The sequence below is a fragment of the Diadema setosum genome, chromosome 9, assembly GCF_964275005.1.
Source record: "Diadema setosum chromosome 9, eeDiaSeto1, whole genome shotgun sequence".
NCBI classification, from domain to species: domain Eukaryota; kingdom Metazoa; phylum Echinodermata; class Echinoidea; order Diadematoida; family Diadematidae; genus Diadema; species Diadema setosum.
Genome location: NC_092693.1, coordinates 11343425 through 11362927, shown reverse-complemented (window position 1 = coordinate 11362927; position 19503 = coordinate 11343425). Strand labels below are relative to the sequence as shown.

At 38.1% G+C, this 19503-nt stretch overlaps 1 protein-coding gene across 1 annotated transcript; it reads left to right on the top strand.

Moving 5' to 3' along the window:
• Positions 1 to 456: 456 nt before the first annotated feature.
• Positions 457 to 18389, top strand: LOC140232567 (T-cell immunomodulatory protein-like). Its single transcript, XM_072312661.1, has 16 exons — positions 457 to 728; positions 2610 to 2688; positions 3543 to 3700; positions 4297 to 4348; positions 4916 to 4987; positions 5755 to 6038; positions 8881 to 8969; positions 9998 to 10176; positions 10703 to 10835; positions 11443 to 11548; positions 13005 to 13057; positions 13505 to 13583; positions 13904 to 14034; positions 14857 to 14939; positions 16589 to 16706; positions 17718 to 18389. Exons 1-16 carry the CDS (start codon positions 530 to 532, stop codon positions 17775 to 17777), a joined length of 1875 nt encoding a protein of 624 aa, XP_072168762.1. The 5' UTR covers positions 457 to 529; the 3' UTR covers positions 17778 to 18389.
• Positions 18390 to 19503: the final 1114 nt, after the last annotated feature.

Here is a 19503-nt window from a genome sequence, read left to right as displayed (position 1 = left end):
AAAAAAAAAAAAAGAAAAAAAAAAAGCCGAGATGCTCAGAGCAGCGAAAATACGCTGTCCCATGAAATATCATTTCGCAATATCAGAAGGTAGAAAGAAATTGCTTTAAGATTTCGATCAAACTTTTTTTCATACGTCACCTTAATAATTTCTGTCAGTTACGTGACAAAAATATGCTTCATTCACTAAAAATCTGTACCAAATTACGTTGGGTCGAGTTGACCAATCTCAACCGACCCTACTGGACAACTCGACCCGGTCGAGCTTGTCAGGGTCGCCCTGTCCCGTGGTTGAGTTGTCTAGGACCCCGTGTCGAAGTGTCTGTGTCGTGTGTGTAGGTTTCGTGCAGTTGTTCCACATAGGCTACAATTATTTGTATTGGATGAAGTACCAGAAGAACGCCGTTACCAGAATTAACGAGTGGCGCCGAATTAGTTAACTCGGCTGTTATAACTCTGTTGAACTGTCTTGATTTCATATCCTTTTCCTAGTTCCTTATCGTTGACGTTTGCGTGGATAGTTCGTCAAAATGGCTGTAAAACCAGTCGAGTACTTCTTTATCGTATGGATGGCACATATCACTGTACACATTTTCAATGGCTTTTCTCATGCAGTGTTGGTTGATATGACTGATACTTTAATAGGGGGACCGCTAGACGGACTTATTGCAACATTTGGAGATTTTAACATGGACAAGAAGACCGATGTTGTGATCATCTCTGACAATGGTAGATTCTGTTTGTTGTTTTTTTTTTTAATGTTTTACCCTCAATTGAACCTTCTGTAGAGTCTACATTTAAAATGGTTGAATGGTTAACATTTTTTGTATAGATATCTAACGTTAGACCTAACCTGTTACTGAGTAGGTGTAAAGATTAATAAACCCAGGCGCGGGGCGTACGTATTGGGGTCGCTGCTGCTGTGCTGTTAAGTAAAGATATGAGGTATTATGAACTGTTAACTGGTGAAACGGCGTGGTAAAATAAATAGTTGGGTTTCCAACCCATTGACACCCTAATGTTTTTCTATCAAGAATAGATAAAAGTTTACTTAAAATATCTCACAATTTGCCTGAAATTTTACTCACATGTAAAGAAAATATGGAAAATACTCTGAATTCAAGGGCGCGCATTGAAAATGCGGTTTGCGGTACACGCTCCAAGATAGAATATACTGTAACTGCTTCGAACGCTAGGGTTATTTTGACACGCTCAGTTGTGCCGTATTTTGAAACCAACACCCCTACCGGTACCCTGTATTGATAATACATGTGAAATTCACTTTAATGCTTTTCCTACACTGTATGTGCATTTATAATCTACAATATGATTTTTTTTTTTTTGCTGTCGATCTTGTTAAGATTGGGTTTTTCAGAAAAATATTTGGACATCTTCAAATCCCTAGTGAAGAATGCAAAACCACTGTGCATGCGCGCAGTCACATGCGTGAAGTACCGGGGTAGGCCCCCTACTGAAAGTTTGTTCTTTATGCGCAGTGCTATAAACAGAGCCGGTTATAGAGGAGTGTCGGTTTCAATGTACTGTAAAAGTGGAAATTTTCGCGGTGTTGAAATTTTTGCGCATTTCGCGCAACCAGAAACCAGCGCGAAAATGAAAACACGCGAATATTTTTGCTTGCCATACGTTCCTTTGCGTGATGTCTTGATTCCGCGGAATTAAAAACACGCGAAACTCTTCTGACCCGGCCTAGCGCGAAAAATAGTCGCGCGAAAATATTCACTTTTACAGTAGTTTCTACAGGGTTGATGTGTTAGACACCTACTATATGTGGGGTGCTGACATCAATACCGAGTTTGTCTGTCTAACATGTGTTACAGTACATTGCCTTCAATGAAACCAACATGTTCTTTTAATTTTTAATGGAGCTCTGGGGGTTGGACCCAATTTTCTAAAAAAAAATATATATATATATATATAATTTATTCATTAATGATTTAATTACTTAAATGTAAATTGAAAGAAAGGGGAGGGGAGTTGCTGAATTGGGCCATCATGTATTGTACACTGTACTGCTTGTTGATCGGAAGGTATTTGGAAGCTAGCAAGGGGAAAGGGAAAGTGATTTATTGAGGGATGATTCTAACAAAAGACAGAAGTGGAGGGCTATCTCGGCCACATATGAAATCGACACCCCTCTAGCTCTGTTTATAGGCCTATATAGTATTATGCATGAAGAAGGGAAATGCACGCATGGTGCTAGGCGCAATGGTTTTGTAACTTTTTGTTGGGAATTTAAATACTATGGATCTACAATTATACATACTGTACATGCTGTAGATACTGAACTTTGGAATAGTGTACTTCTAGTGTACAAAAATGTCAATGGCAAAGAGAATCACACAATCAAGAAGTAGAAACTAATTTATTTCTCCCTGTTTATTTTGCAAGGTAGATACACTTCAAATTGAAGGGTACTTTTAGGCTTCATTATTTTGTAGGTTTCTGGACAAAAGTATTCTGACATCAAACAAAATGGTTTAGTGTTGTACCAGTAAATCATGATTCATGCTAGGAGAAAGCTACTGAATCAAGAATGAGACTATGTTTGTGTTCATGATCATGTGTAAATATTTTGTTCTCCTCCTTCAGGTCACCGAGCTGAACTGTATCTAAAAGATGGAAATGACACACATATTCTCCACCCGTCTCCAACGGCATACATAGAAAGGTATTAATGGAAATGATTAGTTGACTACTGCATGCCCTACACTTTTATTTATCTCTGTAGACTGTACTACAACAAGTAGCCAGGTCCCATTTCATAAAAGGTATTAAGATATTAGTTCTTACTATAATAATGATAATAATGACTTCTGACAACAGTCAAACAGGAAGCAGGATTCTTGTCTTTACCATGACACTTGCCATTGCAGCAAGGGTTGCTATCGTATGTAGAAATGTTTTGTGAAATTGTGCCTGTGCTGCACTACAAATACATGTTCATGTATGCTTGCAGTGACTGATATAAGTATTTATAATGTTACATTCTGCAGTCTGTTTCAAAATGATGATCGAGAACATATGTGGCCTGTGCATGTGTGCATGAATTTAAAGCATCTTTATCTGCACTTCTTATAATCCAGCTTCTAAAGGTGGCACATGTCACATTGCCACTCAGCCTTACTTAGTCTAGGCTCTAGTTGTTCTGGGCTGGGTTTGCACTGAGGCGAGGCTCAAACAGGCAACATGCTTGTGTTGAGCCCAGAACCAAATCAAGCTTGTACAGACCAATTTGCAGCAGGTAGAGCACATACAAGGATGCGTAGTGCTTGGCTTCACACAAACTTCTTTGCCTCAGGTGATGAAAAGTTCATTTAACATGAAGATCGAATATTTCTTTTTAAATTGTTGTTTTTAATGGCATTTGTTTTGGGGAATCATCAAGATTCTCCATAGGAGGTTAGTTTGATAGTGGATTGTCACAAGCATGACTATGGAGTTAGAATTACTTCAAGGACCAGACAGTAAGCCCAACAAAAAGAATGCTGGGCTAACATTACACATGAATTCTTTCTTGAACAGGCCCAATGATGTCATTACCAGCATAGGATCAGGTGACTTTGATGGAGATTTTCAGCTTGATCTCCTCATCACAACAAAACCCACATCCGACCCCTTCAATACCACCTCACCGACTCGAGTCTTTGTGTACTGGGGAGATATAAGCGATATGCAATTTGGTAAGTGCTGTGTTTGCCATTGAATCATTTCGATAGATCTGCCATGCTGTAATGCAGGAGTGGAAGCATCTGAATAAAGCTTTGTTGATTGTTCAAGATTGATGTCAAATTGTATCATCTCGTGAAAAATATGATAAAAAAAAAAAGAATGTTCCTAGAATGATTAACCACCACCACTCTTTATCTTTGGGTGAACTATCACAATATTCTAGAGAAATTCAAGCTGTAATCTCGGGCTACATGTACTTTAGGTTGGAAACATCAAAGGTCAAGTTGCCACGGTTATTAGAATCATTTACAATGATTTGATGTACGTATCAGTATATCATTATGTAAAGACAAACTTAACAGTTTATATTTTGTTGATTTTCTAATGTTTCTGGTGTCACATGTAATATCCACTTTGCAATACCTGTCTTGAACCTGTTCCTTTTTCATGTATCATGATGTTACAGGCATGCATTTTATTTGTGAAGTACAAATTTTTGAAAAACTTTATGCTGCCTGCAATGACCCATATATTTTCCACTGAGGAAAAACCATACCAAATTGAAAGAATGATTCATTCCTTGTGTTGCATTTGTATTTTATTCCAGTGAATGAAACTTTAGTGACGGACCAGTTGCGAGATCAGCCACTGATCATGGAGTAAGTTCCCTCTCTGCACAGTCGGCATACAGAGTAGAACACTCAGATTTTGAAATGACTGCTATTGAGTTAAAGTTTGTCTTCAACTTCTCTGAAGACAGGTTGGCAGGTTGTACGTAGGATTATGATATTGCCATTGATTGATAGGAGATTATATTGTACAGACTAATGATATGCCAATTTGAAATTCCAGTTGTATTCCCAGGATTTCATGTGATTGGACTGCCATTTCTTGAATTATTCATTGAGAGTAGTTTGTGTATGTGTGTGTTTTCTTTCATTTAAACTGGGAGGGCAGTTAAACAAAATAGCGGGAAGAGATTTTCAATACAATTATTTGCATCTGAAGGATAACAAAACAGTGAAACAAAGAACCCAATCAAACTGATTAGTTTTCCCAACACATCTGTGATCGGTTTCTTACAAATACAATGCGTTACTAATAATTTCTCAATTTGAGTGTAGGACACTATGTGCATGTTTACTTAACTGTATCAGTGATTAGAAACTGACCAGTAGTCGTAAGTTAGATTGTGAGATACATTCTATGCGTCTCATCTTTTGCAGCTCCAATGCAGATACAATATCAGATATCTTCGGAGAAGAAGTGAATGGACAGAAGAAGTTTTGGTTGACTCGGTAAGTTTATCTTCATTTATTTCCCAGATGATGATAGCAAGTATGAACGTATCAACTAACTACATGTAATTTTAACATATAATAATGAAATGTTCAATGTGTTGGCAAGCTGAGTAGTAAGATGCAGTTATTACTGTGTGAAAGCAAGTTTTTCTCCTGTTATAATTTTAGTGGTCAAACACTTGTAATGGGAGTCAGAACAGAAAGAATGGTAGATTGTGTCCTCAAGAAATTATAATACGGTACGACATGATAATACTGTATGTATCTGTGCCTTGAAATTTAGTAACTTTTCTGTTGCTCCAGCCAACAAATTTGATATGGAGGTGCAATCATTAATGTGACCAACACGTGGAAGGTCATGGTTTTTTAAGTACCATGTTTTCAGGAAACGGCGTAAGAAAAAGGGATATCAACATCTTGTGCTGAATAGAATATAGCTTCCAACTTGAGTTGTCACTTTGTCTTGGGAACACACAATAAGACATGTACATGTATGTGTTTGGAAAATTGGAGAAAGATATAAGAGTGAGTGAAAGTAGGCCTGCCTTAGGCCCCAGGCCTTTTTTATTGACTGCATGTTTCATAGAAATGATTCATGGGGTAGCATTCCTTTACACAGCATATTTTGATTCATGTGGGAGCATTCCTTTACACAGCATATTATTTTGATTCATGGGGTAGCATTCCTTTACACAGCATATTGTTTTGATTCATGGGGTAGCATTCCTTTGTGTACATACCATATTTTGTTGAATGCTTTCCAGAGCAAACTCCAGTAGGCACTTCGTGTCACACGTCCTACGGGGGCGCGAGGATTACCACCTCAAGATCCCAAATTCAAACGCCTTCCTGGATCTGACCGGAGACCTGGCGGCCAACCTTTTCTTGACCACTCTGAAGCCGGGGACCGGTGATGTCGTCTTTGAGGTGTGGACCTACGCGGAGGGAGTCGACGGGGAGCCCAGCTCGTGGCAGTTTACTGAGGACTATGACCCACCCCCTGGCGGGCGCATCGAACACATGGGAATATCCACTTTTGCTGACATGAGTGAGTGCTTGCCTTTCTGCCTTTACCAAGGCTCTGTGCTTGGTATTCCCATGTCAAATCGCACATTGAATAGTTCTATCAGTGGTTTGCTGTGTAACAAGGTAGTATGTGCATCATGATAGCCTAACCATGAATGTGTGAACATTTAGAATTTCAAATTTTTAAAATTTAAAACATTGTAATATAAACTAATGTAACTGACTTGTCTTTATAGAATGCATATGTTGCTGATTTTTCAATTTCAGCCACAGATGAATCTAGCATTCTCAATTCCAATTCTGATACAGTACACTCTGGTTGTAAGGAACACGGTTATAGTGAAAATCCTTTTACAATGAAATAAGAATTCAGGCCGCAACATTATCAGTTCTGTTCTTTGTTATTGTTTAGTTGTTCAGTTATAACAAAATTGTGATATTTAAACGAACTTGAAGAAAACTGTCAGTCCCAAGGACTTTGTTATATTGGGAGTCCACTGTACTTGACTTGTTTGAATGATGACCATCAAGATTGTGATTTTTTTTTTATGCCTCCGCCAACGAAGTGGCTGGAGGCATTATGTTTTCGGGTCGTCCGTCCGTCCGTCCATCCGTCCGTCCCGTTTGTTTTTGTCGATATCTCAAGAACAGTGTGGTGGTTTTACATCAAACTTGGTATGAGGGTATATCCCGGGGGGATAATACTTTGTTTGGATATTAGGGTCATGGGGTCAAAGGTCAAAGGTCACAGGTTTAAAAAAAACTTTTGGTACAGTATTTTACATACTATGAGACATGAACGCTTAACTTGGTGTGAGGATAGAGTATGACAAGACAAATATGCACTGGTATTTTGGGGTCAAAGTTCAAAGGTCACAAAGGTCCTTATGATATAACAAAAATAAAATATTTTTATAATATTACAGATGTTAGACCCATTAACTTCAGTTTAAAGCCACTGATTAATATTGTGTTTGATCGATTTAAAAAATTCTAAAACTGAGCTGCCTGACCAGTCTAATTATGTTCAGATGGATGACAAAACAAACAAGAATGCAAAAATAATGAAAGTAACACATTAACTATGAAGATATCTATGATAATCGCATTTATTCTCGGTCCGAGAATAATTCTAGCACAGTAGTCTATGGAGGTAATTTCAAAGTGATTATCTTATGAATTTTAGGGTCAAAGGCCAGATGAAAATGGTAACAATTTACTATTCAATACAGAAATTGCACTTTTTCTCCATACCGGTACCTTGATAATTACTCAATGCATAAATGTATGAATGGGTCAAAGTCAAGTTAAAGGCATAATTTACCATTTGCAGATGAAACAAAAACCCAACATTAGTGCTTTAAAATAGATCTAAAATGTGAGTTAGGGATAGAAACAACCACTGTAAAAATTTGAATCCGTATAATCGATGTTAAGTATTGTTAAAGGTCCAGTTTACCTTTGGGAACAGTGATTTTAAAAATGCTCAAGATATCACATTTGATGCATATGTGTAGGTCTGTTGTATCACAAAACATCCTACCATATAACATTTTTGCAATAAAGCCTAAAATATAAGGAGATATCAGTATTTTTCTCAATAAACCATAACTGTACACGGTTTGGTCTGGAAGCATTCTTATTATAACTATTGTTCACAGTTTGTGTGTTTAACAATACTTAAAGGGAAGGTAAACCCAAAGAGCAATGTGGATTGAGTGAAAGCAGCAACATTAGTAGAACACATCAGTGAAAGTTTGAGAAAAATCGGACAATCGATGCAAAAGTTATGAATTTTTAAAGTTTTGGTGTTGGAACCGCTGGATGAGGAGACTACTAGAGGATATGACGTATGAGTGGACAACAATACAAAGAAAATATAAAGGATATTCAACAAAAATTCACTTTTCTAGAATTATGAAAGAGCAGTGGACCAACCGCTTTCAGAAAGCAGGGGGAATAATTGCTGCCCTAAACATATGTCAATATCAAGTTGATGGAATTTGTAATTTTCATGAAAAATGGATTTTTGTAGTATTTTCTTTATATTTTCTTGATATTGTAGTCCACTCATACGTCATAACCTCTAGTAGTCTCCTCATCCAGCGGTTCCAACACCAAAACTTTAAAAATGCATAACTTTTGCATCGATTGTCCGATTTTCTTCAAACTTTCACTGATGTGTTCTACTAATGTTGCTGCTTTCACTCAATCCACATTGTTCTTGGGGTTTATCTTCCCTTTAACATCGATTATACAGATTCAAATTTTTACAGTAGTTGTTTCTATCCCTAACTCACATTTCAGAACTATTTTAAAGCACTAATGCTGGGTTTCTGTTTCATCTGCAAATGGTAAATTATGCCTTTAAGTACACAAAATGTGAACAATAGTTATAATAAGAATGCTTCCAGACTAAACCGTATACAGTTATGGTTTATTGAGAAGCATGCTGATATCTCCCCATATTTTAGGCTTTATTGTAAAACTTTTATATGGTAGGATGTTTTGTGATACAACAGACCTACACATATGCATCAAATGTGATATCTTGAACATTTTTGAAATCACTGCTCCCAAAGGTAAACTGGACCTTTAAAGTCCTTAAATCCCCAAATACATGCTCTCCTATTCATCCAATTAATCCTATGTCAAGGAAGGTGAACAGTCAACACATTTGTGACAAGCTTGTCATTTTATTATTTTGGCAATTTTGTGAAAATGTAATCACACATTGTCCACATGTACTATCTAGACCTATTAGGAGAATCATGCATTATGGTGGAGGCATACCAGTCGCCATAGCGACATTATTAGTTTCAACCGCTATTTTCTCATTTTTGCTTGGCCCTGTGTCAAAACAGATGCTGATGGTCTAATGGATCACATTCTCCCAGTGTGCTACAATGCAGCATGCATCAATGGTTCGGTCTTCGTCAGGTTTCAGGGATTGGTGAGTCTCTGTGTTTTATCATCTGTGCATGGTGTCTGTTTAACCTGTATTCACTCTGATATGTAGCTTTTGATTTTAAGTGCAAACTCCAATCCACACCATGTCTAATGTGGCTTTGATAGATAATGTAAATCATACAACATACAAGTGGAACTTTCGTACCTAGCATCACCACTGAGATGAAATACCATTCAAATTGACTTGCAAGTAACAGCAGCTGAACTTAAGTAGCAAGCGCTTAGAAACTTAAGTAATAAGTGCTTTATAAATGATATTGTTATTAAGTCTGCATTGCACCAAGTCTGCGCATTGCACCCAGTCTGTGGACATAATGGCCTTTCTTTCCTCACGGTGCTTGGGTGCACACATTTCATTTGGGCTCCACGATGTACATTGTAGTCTATGGTCCCGAAGTGAAAGAAATAGTGTTGTCCTTAAAACATTGTAAACTAGAAAAGCACTCTGAGAGCGCGGACCTCCGCCAAGCATGCAGCTCTGATCTTGTTCTTCCATAGAGATATCAGTGATTTCCACCCATATGTACATATAGCATCGTGTGCTGAAAGTCGCCCGATTTCCCAATGTAGAAGCCTTTGTTACATCATAAACCCTCAGCTGCACGGCGCACCTCGTCCTAGCAAAAACTAGAGCAGGCACTCTAGTGGGCGCATGCAAACCTCAAATACACGCAGCCTGAACTCCCAAGTTCATTGACCCTACCTGCCAAAATATCAAGAATCCTTCATAAATTCCCCAAAAATTCTTGGATCACCACCAAAAGTTAATCGTTTGTTACTTGTGTCATTCTCAAACTTTCCTGCAAGTTTCATCCCAATCCGTTAACTACTTTTTGAGTTATTTTGCACATAGACAAACGAACGAACACACAAACCAACGGTAATGAAAACATAACCTCCTCCCTTGGCGGAGGTAATGAAATGAATGTTCTGGCTGTAGGTTTGAACATCACTGTTGTCCTTAATGACTTGATGATGACTGATGATTAATGTAATTTGTTACCTCTCAAGACCTCGTGGCACCAGATGTTTGATGGCTCCACATTGTCCAGCGACAGGGCATGGGGATTCGTGCCCCCCACTGTCCATCTGACAGACTTCGCCTCACTCCCTCTCATGCTGCGGGCCGGCGACCTCGACCTGGACACGTACTTTGACCTGCTGGTCGTCATGCAGTCAACTAACAGAGAGTATGGAATTTGTCTTGAATGCCGTATTTAAAATACACTTCTGCTTTCTCTTTATTCTGGGCTGCACATTAAACCTATGTATTTTGTTCAAGCTTTGCTAGCTTCAAGTTTTAATGAGAGCATTAATTTTGTCAGCTATTTGTTAATTAGTATACTTTCTATTTCACATTGTTTACATGTCAGCATAATCAGATATAAGTTATTTATCTCTTGCTTTTTTAGAGATGATGTAATTTGTAAGTCTTGTTCAGATGTTAAAAAAAGTGTTATCAATTGTCTCCATATTTGAAATATACTTTCATAAAAGAAAGAAAAAAATTCTTTGATGCCTCCAGTGTAGCAATTTATTTTATTTTTGTGGAATGTCACTTCAAGCAGTGAAATGACCAAAAGCATACGTAAAGAAATCGTGAAAGCTCTCTTTAACATGTCTTGTCAACAAGCCTCTGCCATGATTGGACATGAATTAAATTCTGTCACGAAATGAGTTGACACCAAGAACACAGTTTTGTTGCTCTGTTCTCAGCTCCTCCGTCCAGAGGAGGCTAGCCCTGCTCAGGAATAACGCGGGGACCAATCTAATTCCGCAGTGGATCACCGATCCCAGCTCAGACAACTCCTCGCCCATCCTCGCCAGTTTCCTGGACATTCAGCGCACGGTAAAGAGAGAACGTTCCTCCTCAGAAATGACAAGCATTGATCTGTATGAGATATTAAAGATCATGTCACATTGAATGTGACTACAGGACTGTATGGCCTATAGTGCAATCATCACTTGTATCTTGCTGTGCTCAGCTTGTGGATTAGCACATCTGATAGCATTCTTCCTTTCAGCCAGAACACATTTCTTACGCTTTCAAAAGTCCCTGCCATTCATGTGGCCCTAGCTTTATCGGGAACCCTTTGACACACCGGAGTTATGATGAAAACCCTGTCCCAAGAGTACAATGCAATGTGCAGGAATTTGATTTAAGACTACTGTAAAACGAGGAATGTTGCTAAGATTCGCAAAATTAAAATGCATGCAAAAATTCTTGTCTACACTATATGCATTGAATGTTAGAGGCAACTCGCGAAAATTTCATGCTGTGAAAAAGGCCATCGGCTCCAATTCACGATTTCATGCCACGAAAATATCTTGTTTTACAGTAAGCGTGTAAGGGTCTGCAACCATATCTACCATACCACAGAGCTATCAATGATGTATTCTGTTTAACTTATTTGTACATGTTTGTTTGTTTGTTTGTTCGTTTGTTGTGGCCACAGGGAGAACTGGATGTGATGCTGGTCAACCAGACTGAGTCTGGAGAGAATAGAGTGTGCCTGCTGGCCAACAAGATGAGTGTTGATGCCTACTTCGTGCAGGTTGAAGGTGAGTCCAGCTGAAACACGTAATTAATAACGTAAACATATAATTCTGTTTTCTCTGACCAGTAGCACGACAGCTTCATTTTAGTGCCTTAAATTAGCATAAATATCTTAAAATTAAGTGAGATGTGGTATATAAAACAATATTGACTGCTTTCTCTTTGGTCATGGTTAACATTATTAGCCCTTTGTGATTTCTCAACAGTGCTGTTGGAAAATCACCTCTAGGCAAATAGTTTTTGCCATGTCCTGTGAAGCAGTCAATATTTGCACATAATCGTACCATTATTCATATATTTGCATGTTTCATTATTCGCAAGATGATGTGGAAATTATTTGAAAATATCTTGTCTTGTTTGTCTCTGTTTCTCTAAGTTTTGCTGGTAAGTAAAGATACACCTGGGAGATTTTACTCCCCCATCTCTCTGATCAGACCATTAGGAAAGCTGGGGGTACTTTATAAAGCTGTTCTTAGAATGACTGATGATTAGTTCTTGTGCTGAATCATAGAAATTCTGATAAATATAGCACATTAGAACTGATCACCAGTCGTTCCTAAGTCGTTTGTAACTTTAAGAACAGATTTATGAAACACCCCCAGCATACTTTTCCTTCTGGCGGCAGCATTGTGGGTAGCATGAATATACATTGTGTCATGATGATCAGCATTGACTCCCCAACTTTTTGAATTGACGTGGTAGTTGCAAAAGAATTGTTGTTTTGTGTTTGGTTTAAGCAAGATATTTGTGCTGAAAACTCATGAAAAACTCAGACTACTGTATAAGCTGTCATCTTCGTGGACAGATATTTTCGCGAATTGGGAGGTCACAAGCATTTTCGCGAGATGTTCTTTTCACGAATTGACACTGAGGTTTATTGTTCATGCACAAATTACACAAGCGCATGGCGATATATTTGGTGTTGTTGCATTCATGGTCCTACTGTGATTCTCAAAAATTAAACCCTCATGAAAATAACAGCTTATACAGTATTCAAATTGAGTGCCAACCCATGTCCAAATAACATAGTCATGTAGAAAAGTGATTTCCTGATAACTGAGATCGGACTGTATTGCATTTGCATGTTTTTAAAGCCTATAGTATTACTTTACAGCATCATCTTGTCACTCTGTGTGATCTTACAGTCTCTTTCACTGTCACTGTCTATTGGTTATCAGCTATTTTTTTTTTCCTTCTTTTTTTTTAAGCTTGTACAAATAGAACCTTTCGTACAGAAAAGAGAATGAATGCAGAAAAACACCATTGAACTATGTTTAGTGAGCAATCAACAAAGCAGTTTATGTTTATGTCACTATCATTTGACAGTATTCTTTTTGAGAAACCAAGCATTCAAGGTTCAGTCAATTTGGTGATCATTTATACAGAGCTTGAAAGTAAACTCATCTGTCATTCATATGTCATCCATCTATTATCTGTCATTCTGATTTTCTCCTTACCTAGTGCTGCGTGGCTTATGTGAGTCAACTTGTCCAGGGAATGGTAGAGGCAACACGGTAAGTCTGTGTTTTGGAGCGGGGGGTCAGTGTTTCCAGACACAAGATTAATCCATAGAATCCATGAGATTGGTATTTTGCAACCACTTTTTTTTTCCTTTCTGTTATGTACAACATGTACAGTCATTCATTCAAAGTACACAACACTGCGAATAGATGCATCATAAGCCAGTCTTGATTATTATGGTCTATTTGTGAATGCACTGTATTGTGATCAACAGTTTAAAAATACAACCTCCACAAAATATTTTCCCAAGCTGCTGCTGGGGGATTTATCTCATTATCTTTATAACTCTCTAAAGCATCAGTAGTGACTGTGTATACATGAAGGTAGTCTTAAGAGAGTCCATTTTTTTGGTGTAGTGAGTGTTGTAGTGGGAGGGTACTAATTTTTGTCCACCATTTTCTCATTCTCGATCTACTGCCTATCCTCCCGTCCCTGTCCAGCCCTACGGTATCAATCAACCAGGCCCAGCTGTCAGATATGACACCACCAGCTCAACGGGGAATACTCAAAAGAGTGGAGGTAAGGAGACCATTTTTATCTCTTTTAGTCTCACTCTGTCTAATTTTTGCCATTTGCCCCTTCCTATTGGACATGTTTTACTTTCCTGTCAACATTTCATTGATTTTTCATCAACTATCAGCATCAATTTGACCCACCCCCCTCCTCTTAGCTTCCCTAAAGAGCTTAAAGGAGCAGGACAGAGAAGAATATAGCTTTAAAACACTAGTGATCCAAGGTTCTGATATTGGAATTGGAAATCATGATGAAACCAGCACAATTGATAAAGAGCACTAAGTGTTGTTGGGTTTTCTTTTTTTTTTTTTGCTTGTCTTATCCAGGCACCCAGCTCTCGCAGTCAGCGTACTTCTCCTTACAGCTGCCCTACGTGCTTCTTGGTCTGGGGCAGAATCCAAATTTTGTGGACTACCTGAGGGTGGGCGTTCCGGCGGCAGTGTCAGACTCTGGCAAGGTGGGTTAACCAGCTCAGGAAAAAAGAAGAAGAAAAATCAGACTTTCCCAGACAGCCACATTGAAAACTTTGCCTAAGCATCTGTGCCTATCAGTGTTATTATGTAAGTTATCTCTCCTTCAGGGAAGTTAGCTAAAACAGGTTAAACTCTACTGCGAGACTGATTTTGCACCCATCCGTGTGACTTTTCACTGGTGCGCCTGAAGAGGATAGAAGTGTTTTGTTTTGACATCACTGTGATAGCTCAAAATGGACCCAGTTACTCTGGCCTGAAGTGCTGGTTGAAGGAGATGAGATTTGGATGTAGGCTTCCTACAATGCCAGGTTGCCTATTTGATGTCACCGTTGCAATTTCAGGAGTCCTCCTTGCTAATTCCGAAAATGTTAGTAGAAATCAAAATGGACTACCAGTATATTAGGTGGATACTCCAATAGATAGAAGAAGTGAAATATATGATGAGACTCTTTGGATGTCCTTACAAATACGTTTGTATTGGAATAAAATAAACAAGGAATGAAATTAGCTATAATAGTATTACAGTGGACTCCCATTATAACGAAGTCCTCGGGACCGGCAATTTTCTTTTTTTTTTATTAAATCTTAATTTGGTTATAACCGAACAATTAAACAATAAAAGACATAGAGCGGATAATGTTGCAGCCTAAATTTTTATTTCGTTGTAACTGGAATTTTGTTATAACTGTGGTTGTTATAACGGTAGTGCACTGTATTCTAGTAATATGACCTAAGAAATGGAAATAATTCAATTCTTATGTTTTATTGACTGAATATTGCTTTGTTTTCTTTCTGTGTTGGTGTAGAATGCTAGAGTGCATGAGTGGACTTCAATAATCCCCAACTCACAGCTCATTGTGATCCCCTCTCCCTTGGATAAACCTGATGAGTAAGTAAAGCAAGGTGCCTTCAAAATACTAGTAACTACCAATAATTGTAAAGCATTAGCGTGTATCCAATGACTGCAGGTTTACCTTGAAGTTGTAACTCAAATTGTCACAATAGTTGGTCTAGTTGACAGTTTCATCAGAGTTCAAGTTCAAAAAGTTATTCAATATTTTCTGCACGACTGTACAGTGTAGACTATGTATCTTATGAGTATAATATTTTGCGAATTAGGACTTACAACAGTTTTACAAATGGTTGAATCTGCAATGAGGGATCACAATAACTCAGTGAGATTTAAGTATCATCCCTTTTTAAGATGAAAGTAAACAATGCACTTGCTTTGGAGGAGGCAGTATTTTGGCCATTTGTTGATTATGCCAGCATCAGTTGACTTGGCAAAATTCAAGAAAATAAAACATCGCGAATAAAACCCTGCTACTATGCATGTACAGAGAATTATCAGAATTTTGGAACTGTGCATATTGATAATGTAATATTGTTGACTTAGAACCAGAAGGGCATTATTGATATCATGCCGTAGAGCTCCATCTCCTCTACAGTGTGGTGTCGATTTTGAATTATTTTCATTTTTAGTAAAATGTAAAAGAATCAAAACCATAAGGGAACTATGTTACTCGGTATCTTTAACAATGCTTATAAATGTTTATAAATCTACCCACTTCTGATGAAATAAACTTTTTTGTCCCCGCCGAACGAGTTCGAGCAGGGGACTATGAAACGGGCTCCGTACGTGTGTGTGTCCGTCCGTCCGTCCGTGCGTCCGTCCGTGTGTGCGCCCGTGTGTGATCAAAATGTTCAATTTGCTACTTCTCTGTCATTTATGAGCCAATTTTGATGCTGTTTGCTTTATTTGATAGCACTACATGGGAGCTTTAAAACTTGTACACAGAATTTCCGTTGTGACCTTTGACCTTGACCTTTGACCTATATTGTACATTTTGCTACAAAATGCTACTCCTTCGCCATTTCTAACCCGATTTCGATTCCATTTGCTTTATGTGATGGCACTAGGTGAGGGCTTCAAAACTTTTACACAGAATTTTGACCTTTGACTTCTTTGACCTTTGACCTTGATTTTTGACCTATATTGTACATTTTGCTACAAAATGCTACTCCTTCGCCATTTCTAACCCGATTTCGATTCCGTTTGCTTTATATGATGGCACTAGTTGAGGGCTTCAAAACTTCTACACAGAATATTGACCTTTGACTTCTTTGACCTTTGACCTTGATTTTTGACCTATATTGTACATTGGCTACAAAATGCTACTCCTTCGCCATTTCTAACCCAATTTCGATTCCATTTGCTTTAGGTGATGGCACTAGGTGAGGGCTTCAAAACTTCTACACAGAATTTTGACCTTTGTCTTCTTTGACCTTTGACCTTGATTTTTGACCTATATTGCACATTTTGTTACAAAATGCTACTTCCGGCGGGGACATATATTACGCACCGTGTAATTTCTACTTTTCCTTGTATTTCATGAAAATGAATTGTTTTGGATTACATATGTTTATGCTCAAATCTTAGTATGAGATAACATTATAATTCTGTAGGTATTGGTATATGTGTCAAGCGAGGGTCGTATGGTAAAATGTTGATGTGTTGGTGATATTTCCTCCTTGCAGCTGGATCAGTAAAATTCTCATCATCCCTGGCCAGTCAGTGCTGCTGACTGGTGTCGTTCTCATCTGCACCTGTGCCGTCCTTGCTCTTACCGCCGCTGGCCTGCACTACAAAGAAAGGGTATGTCACCACTCTCGTGTTTGCTGCCTTTCTTTTTATTTTTATTATTGTTATTATTTTGTTGTTGTTGTTCATTTCACCAAGACAGTTATGATGTAGAATTACTTTTCAACATTGGGCAGTAAGTTGCTATTAGCTGATGAAGGGTGCTGTCTTTATGTCAATATTTTTACTTTGAGATATCTGTATCCGGCACGATTTCAATAGATTGTTCAACACATTAAAATTAGTAACATATCGGGGGGGGGGGGGGGGGGGAGATTCTGGTGATCCATAAAATCCATTTTCATGCAAACTCTATGACTATGCTTGGATTGCATTTCTTACAAATGATGAATGCAAAATTCCATGGCCACTTGTGAGGAAAATGATACTCATACCTGCACGCAAAGCTGACAAATCTTGGCTTCTAGGTAATGGATATACCATTACACAAGGGGCTCCATTAGCCCACATCTTTTGGTTGCCTTTCTGATTGGCTGTCAGTTCACAGTTGCTAGATGTACGTATTGGTTAGAACAAACAGAGAGGATGCCTAGTATAACACAGCACTACTCTGAGTCATGTCACGGTGTACGGTAACACACAGAAATTTTTGTGTGCATTTTAATTGCATGAATGCAAAACTAAAATCCACGCGGAAGTTCTTATCTACACAATATGCATTGAATGCCAGTGGCAAATTCACAAAAATTTCATGTCGAAAAGAGGCCGCCAGCTCCAATTTGCGAAAATTTCATACCGCGAAAAAGGCTGTCTGCTCCAGTTTGGAAAATTTTATGCCACAAATATTTCTTGCTTTACAGTAATGCACATTGAATTATGCTCCAGAGTAGGAATGAAGAGACATAGATTTTGTTCCGAAAAAGTCATGCCAAGTCTGTATACTGCTGGCGGAGCAGGAAACACATCAAAAGTTTTCTGTTACCTGCACTCACAATTCCAACATCTCTTTCTTATTATTTTTGTTCTCTTTCTCATTTTCTCCCTCTCTTGCTTTTATATATGCAGAAAGATGATGAGAAAGAGAAGAGACAAGAAGCTCATCGCTTCCACTTTGATGCCATGTGATGCTGGTTTGGGGGACAGATGCCTTGTTCATATGCATGACATAGTAACTTATTTATTATCTAGTCATTCCGAGCTCATATCATTCAAGTTTTCATCGGATCTCTGACATGAATTGATGTCCTGTTATCTGGAAGCAATTAGCCTGTATGCAATGTTCATGGGTAGCATATCTAAGCCTGTCATGCAATGTGCAATAGAAAATGATATCAGAACAGGGCAAAATGGTTGAGAATTCGTCAACATACAAGAGGACGGGGCAACATATTTAATTGTCACTGATGCCTATGCGTCGGACTCCATTGTGTGGATGGTATCTGCCGTGTTTCTGTCTGGGAATAATAAGCTTGTGAGGGTTGGTGGGACGAGGGGGGAGCTTTTGATATTCCAAGTACAGTTTTACTCTGCCTCTAATACTACATTGTGAGTGGTTTACACAAGGTTCAAAGTGTGAATGTCAATTCTAACATGCAGACATCAGTTGTCTGGCACTAACACCAACTCGAGAGAAATGTGCTACGTATCAGTCGATGCAGTCGTATAATGCCAATGGGAGGCTTCCTTGTAATGTGAATAGAGGGAAAATCATCTACAAAAACTTCAGGTTTTTGTTTGCTAGATCAATAGTTAATGTTTTGCAATAAGATTCAATGATTGGTTTTCAGGCACCAAGTGCCATCTGTAAGTGAGCTGAACCTTGCCTAAAGAGAACTCCTACCTTTCAGACCAATATCAACACCTCATTGATATTTTTCAGTAATAAAAGTACATTGGTCTGATATTCCTTTCAAGATAATGTTTTGAGGGTATTCTAGGGCAGAAAGTACTCGTATATAGAAATTTGTTCATATTATTGCATGAAAACCCCCAAACTAAACTTTGATTACACTCAGATCACTGGAATATGTCCTTGACGTTATTACTTATTTTACGTAAAAATCACTTTAATGCATGTAAGTCTTCCATTTGAATACAGAGTGATGATAATTATATGGCATGGTATGATGCAATTTTGTGTATGTGTTTTATTGCGGATCTTGGAGATCTTGGGCAGGGAGGCAAGGTTTGTATTTTTGTGCAACAAATTTCTTTCATCTGTGAGCAGCGGGTGGTCATTGGGAAAAGAGTGATATAATCTTTATTTCTGCTGTTCATGATATGTAGTGTCATTCTGTAAGATATATATACGTATACCTGTATATATTAAGTGATATTTGGTGAATATTGTTAAGAAAGTGTATTCTCAGTCGTCCTTTTCTACAATTCCTATAGTTGCTCTTGATATATAGCCTTGTCATATATACATGCATATGTCACAGTGTATTATGGTAGATGTGCAATATCTTTGATTTGTCAGTTAAATTTCCATGATCAGATTAGATTACAAGGTACTACAAATGTATGTGTAAATTTGAGATTTATTTTATATCAAATTATATAAACTATTATAATTACTGTATGTATTTCCATGCATGTAGAGGCAAACACGTGAATGTGAGATGCACCTGTACTAGGAAAATGTGTTTTTCGGTAAATGAGATTCATATACCAGCAAGATTCCAAGGCAGTTATTATTCCTCAGGTGCACAACCACTTTATGTGTGACCTTTCAAAATATTAACTTGTCTTTTTCCTGACCAGTGGAATGCTGGCATGACAGTCTCAAAATGAAGTAACTGGTAAGTTACAGACGAGAGCTTAATACAGTTTAGCTTCAGTCCTCATGAAC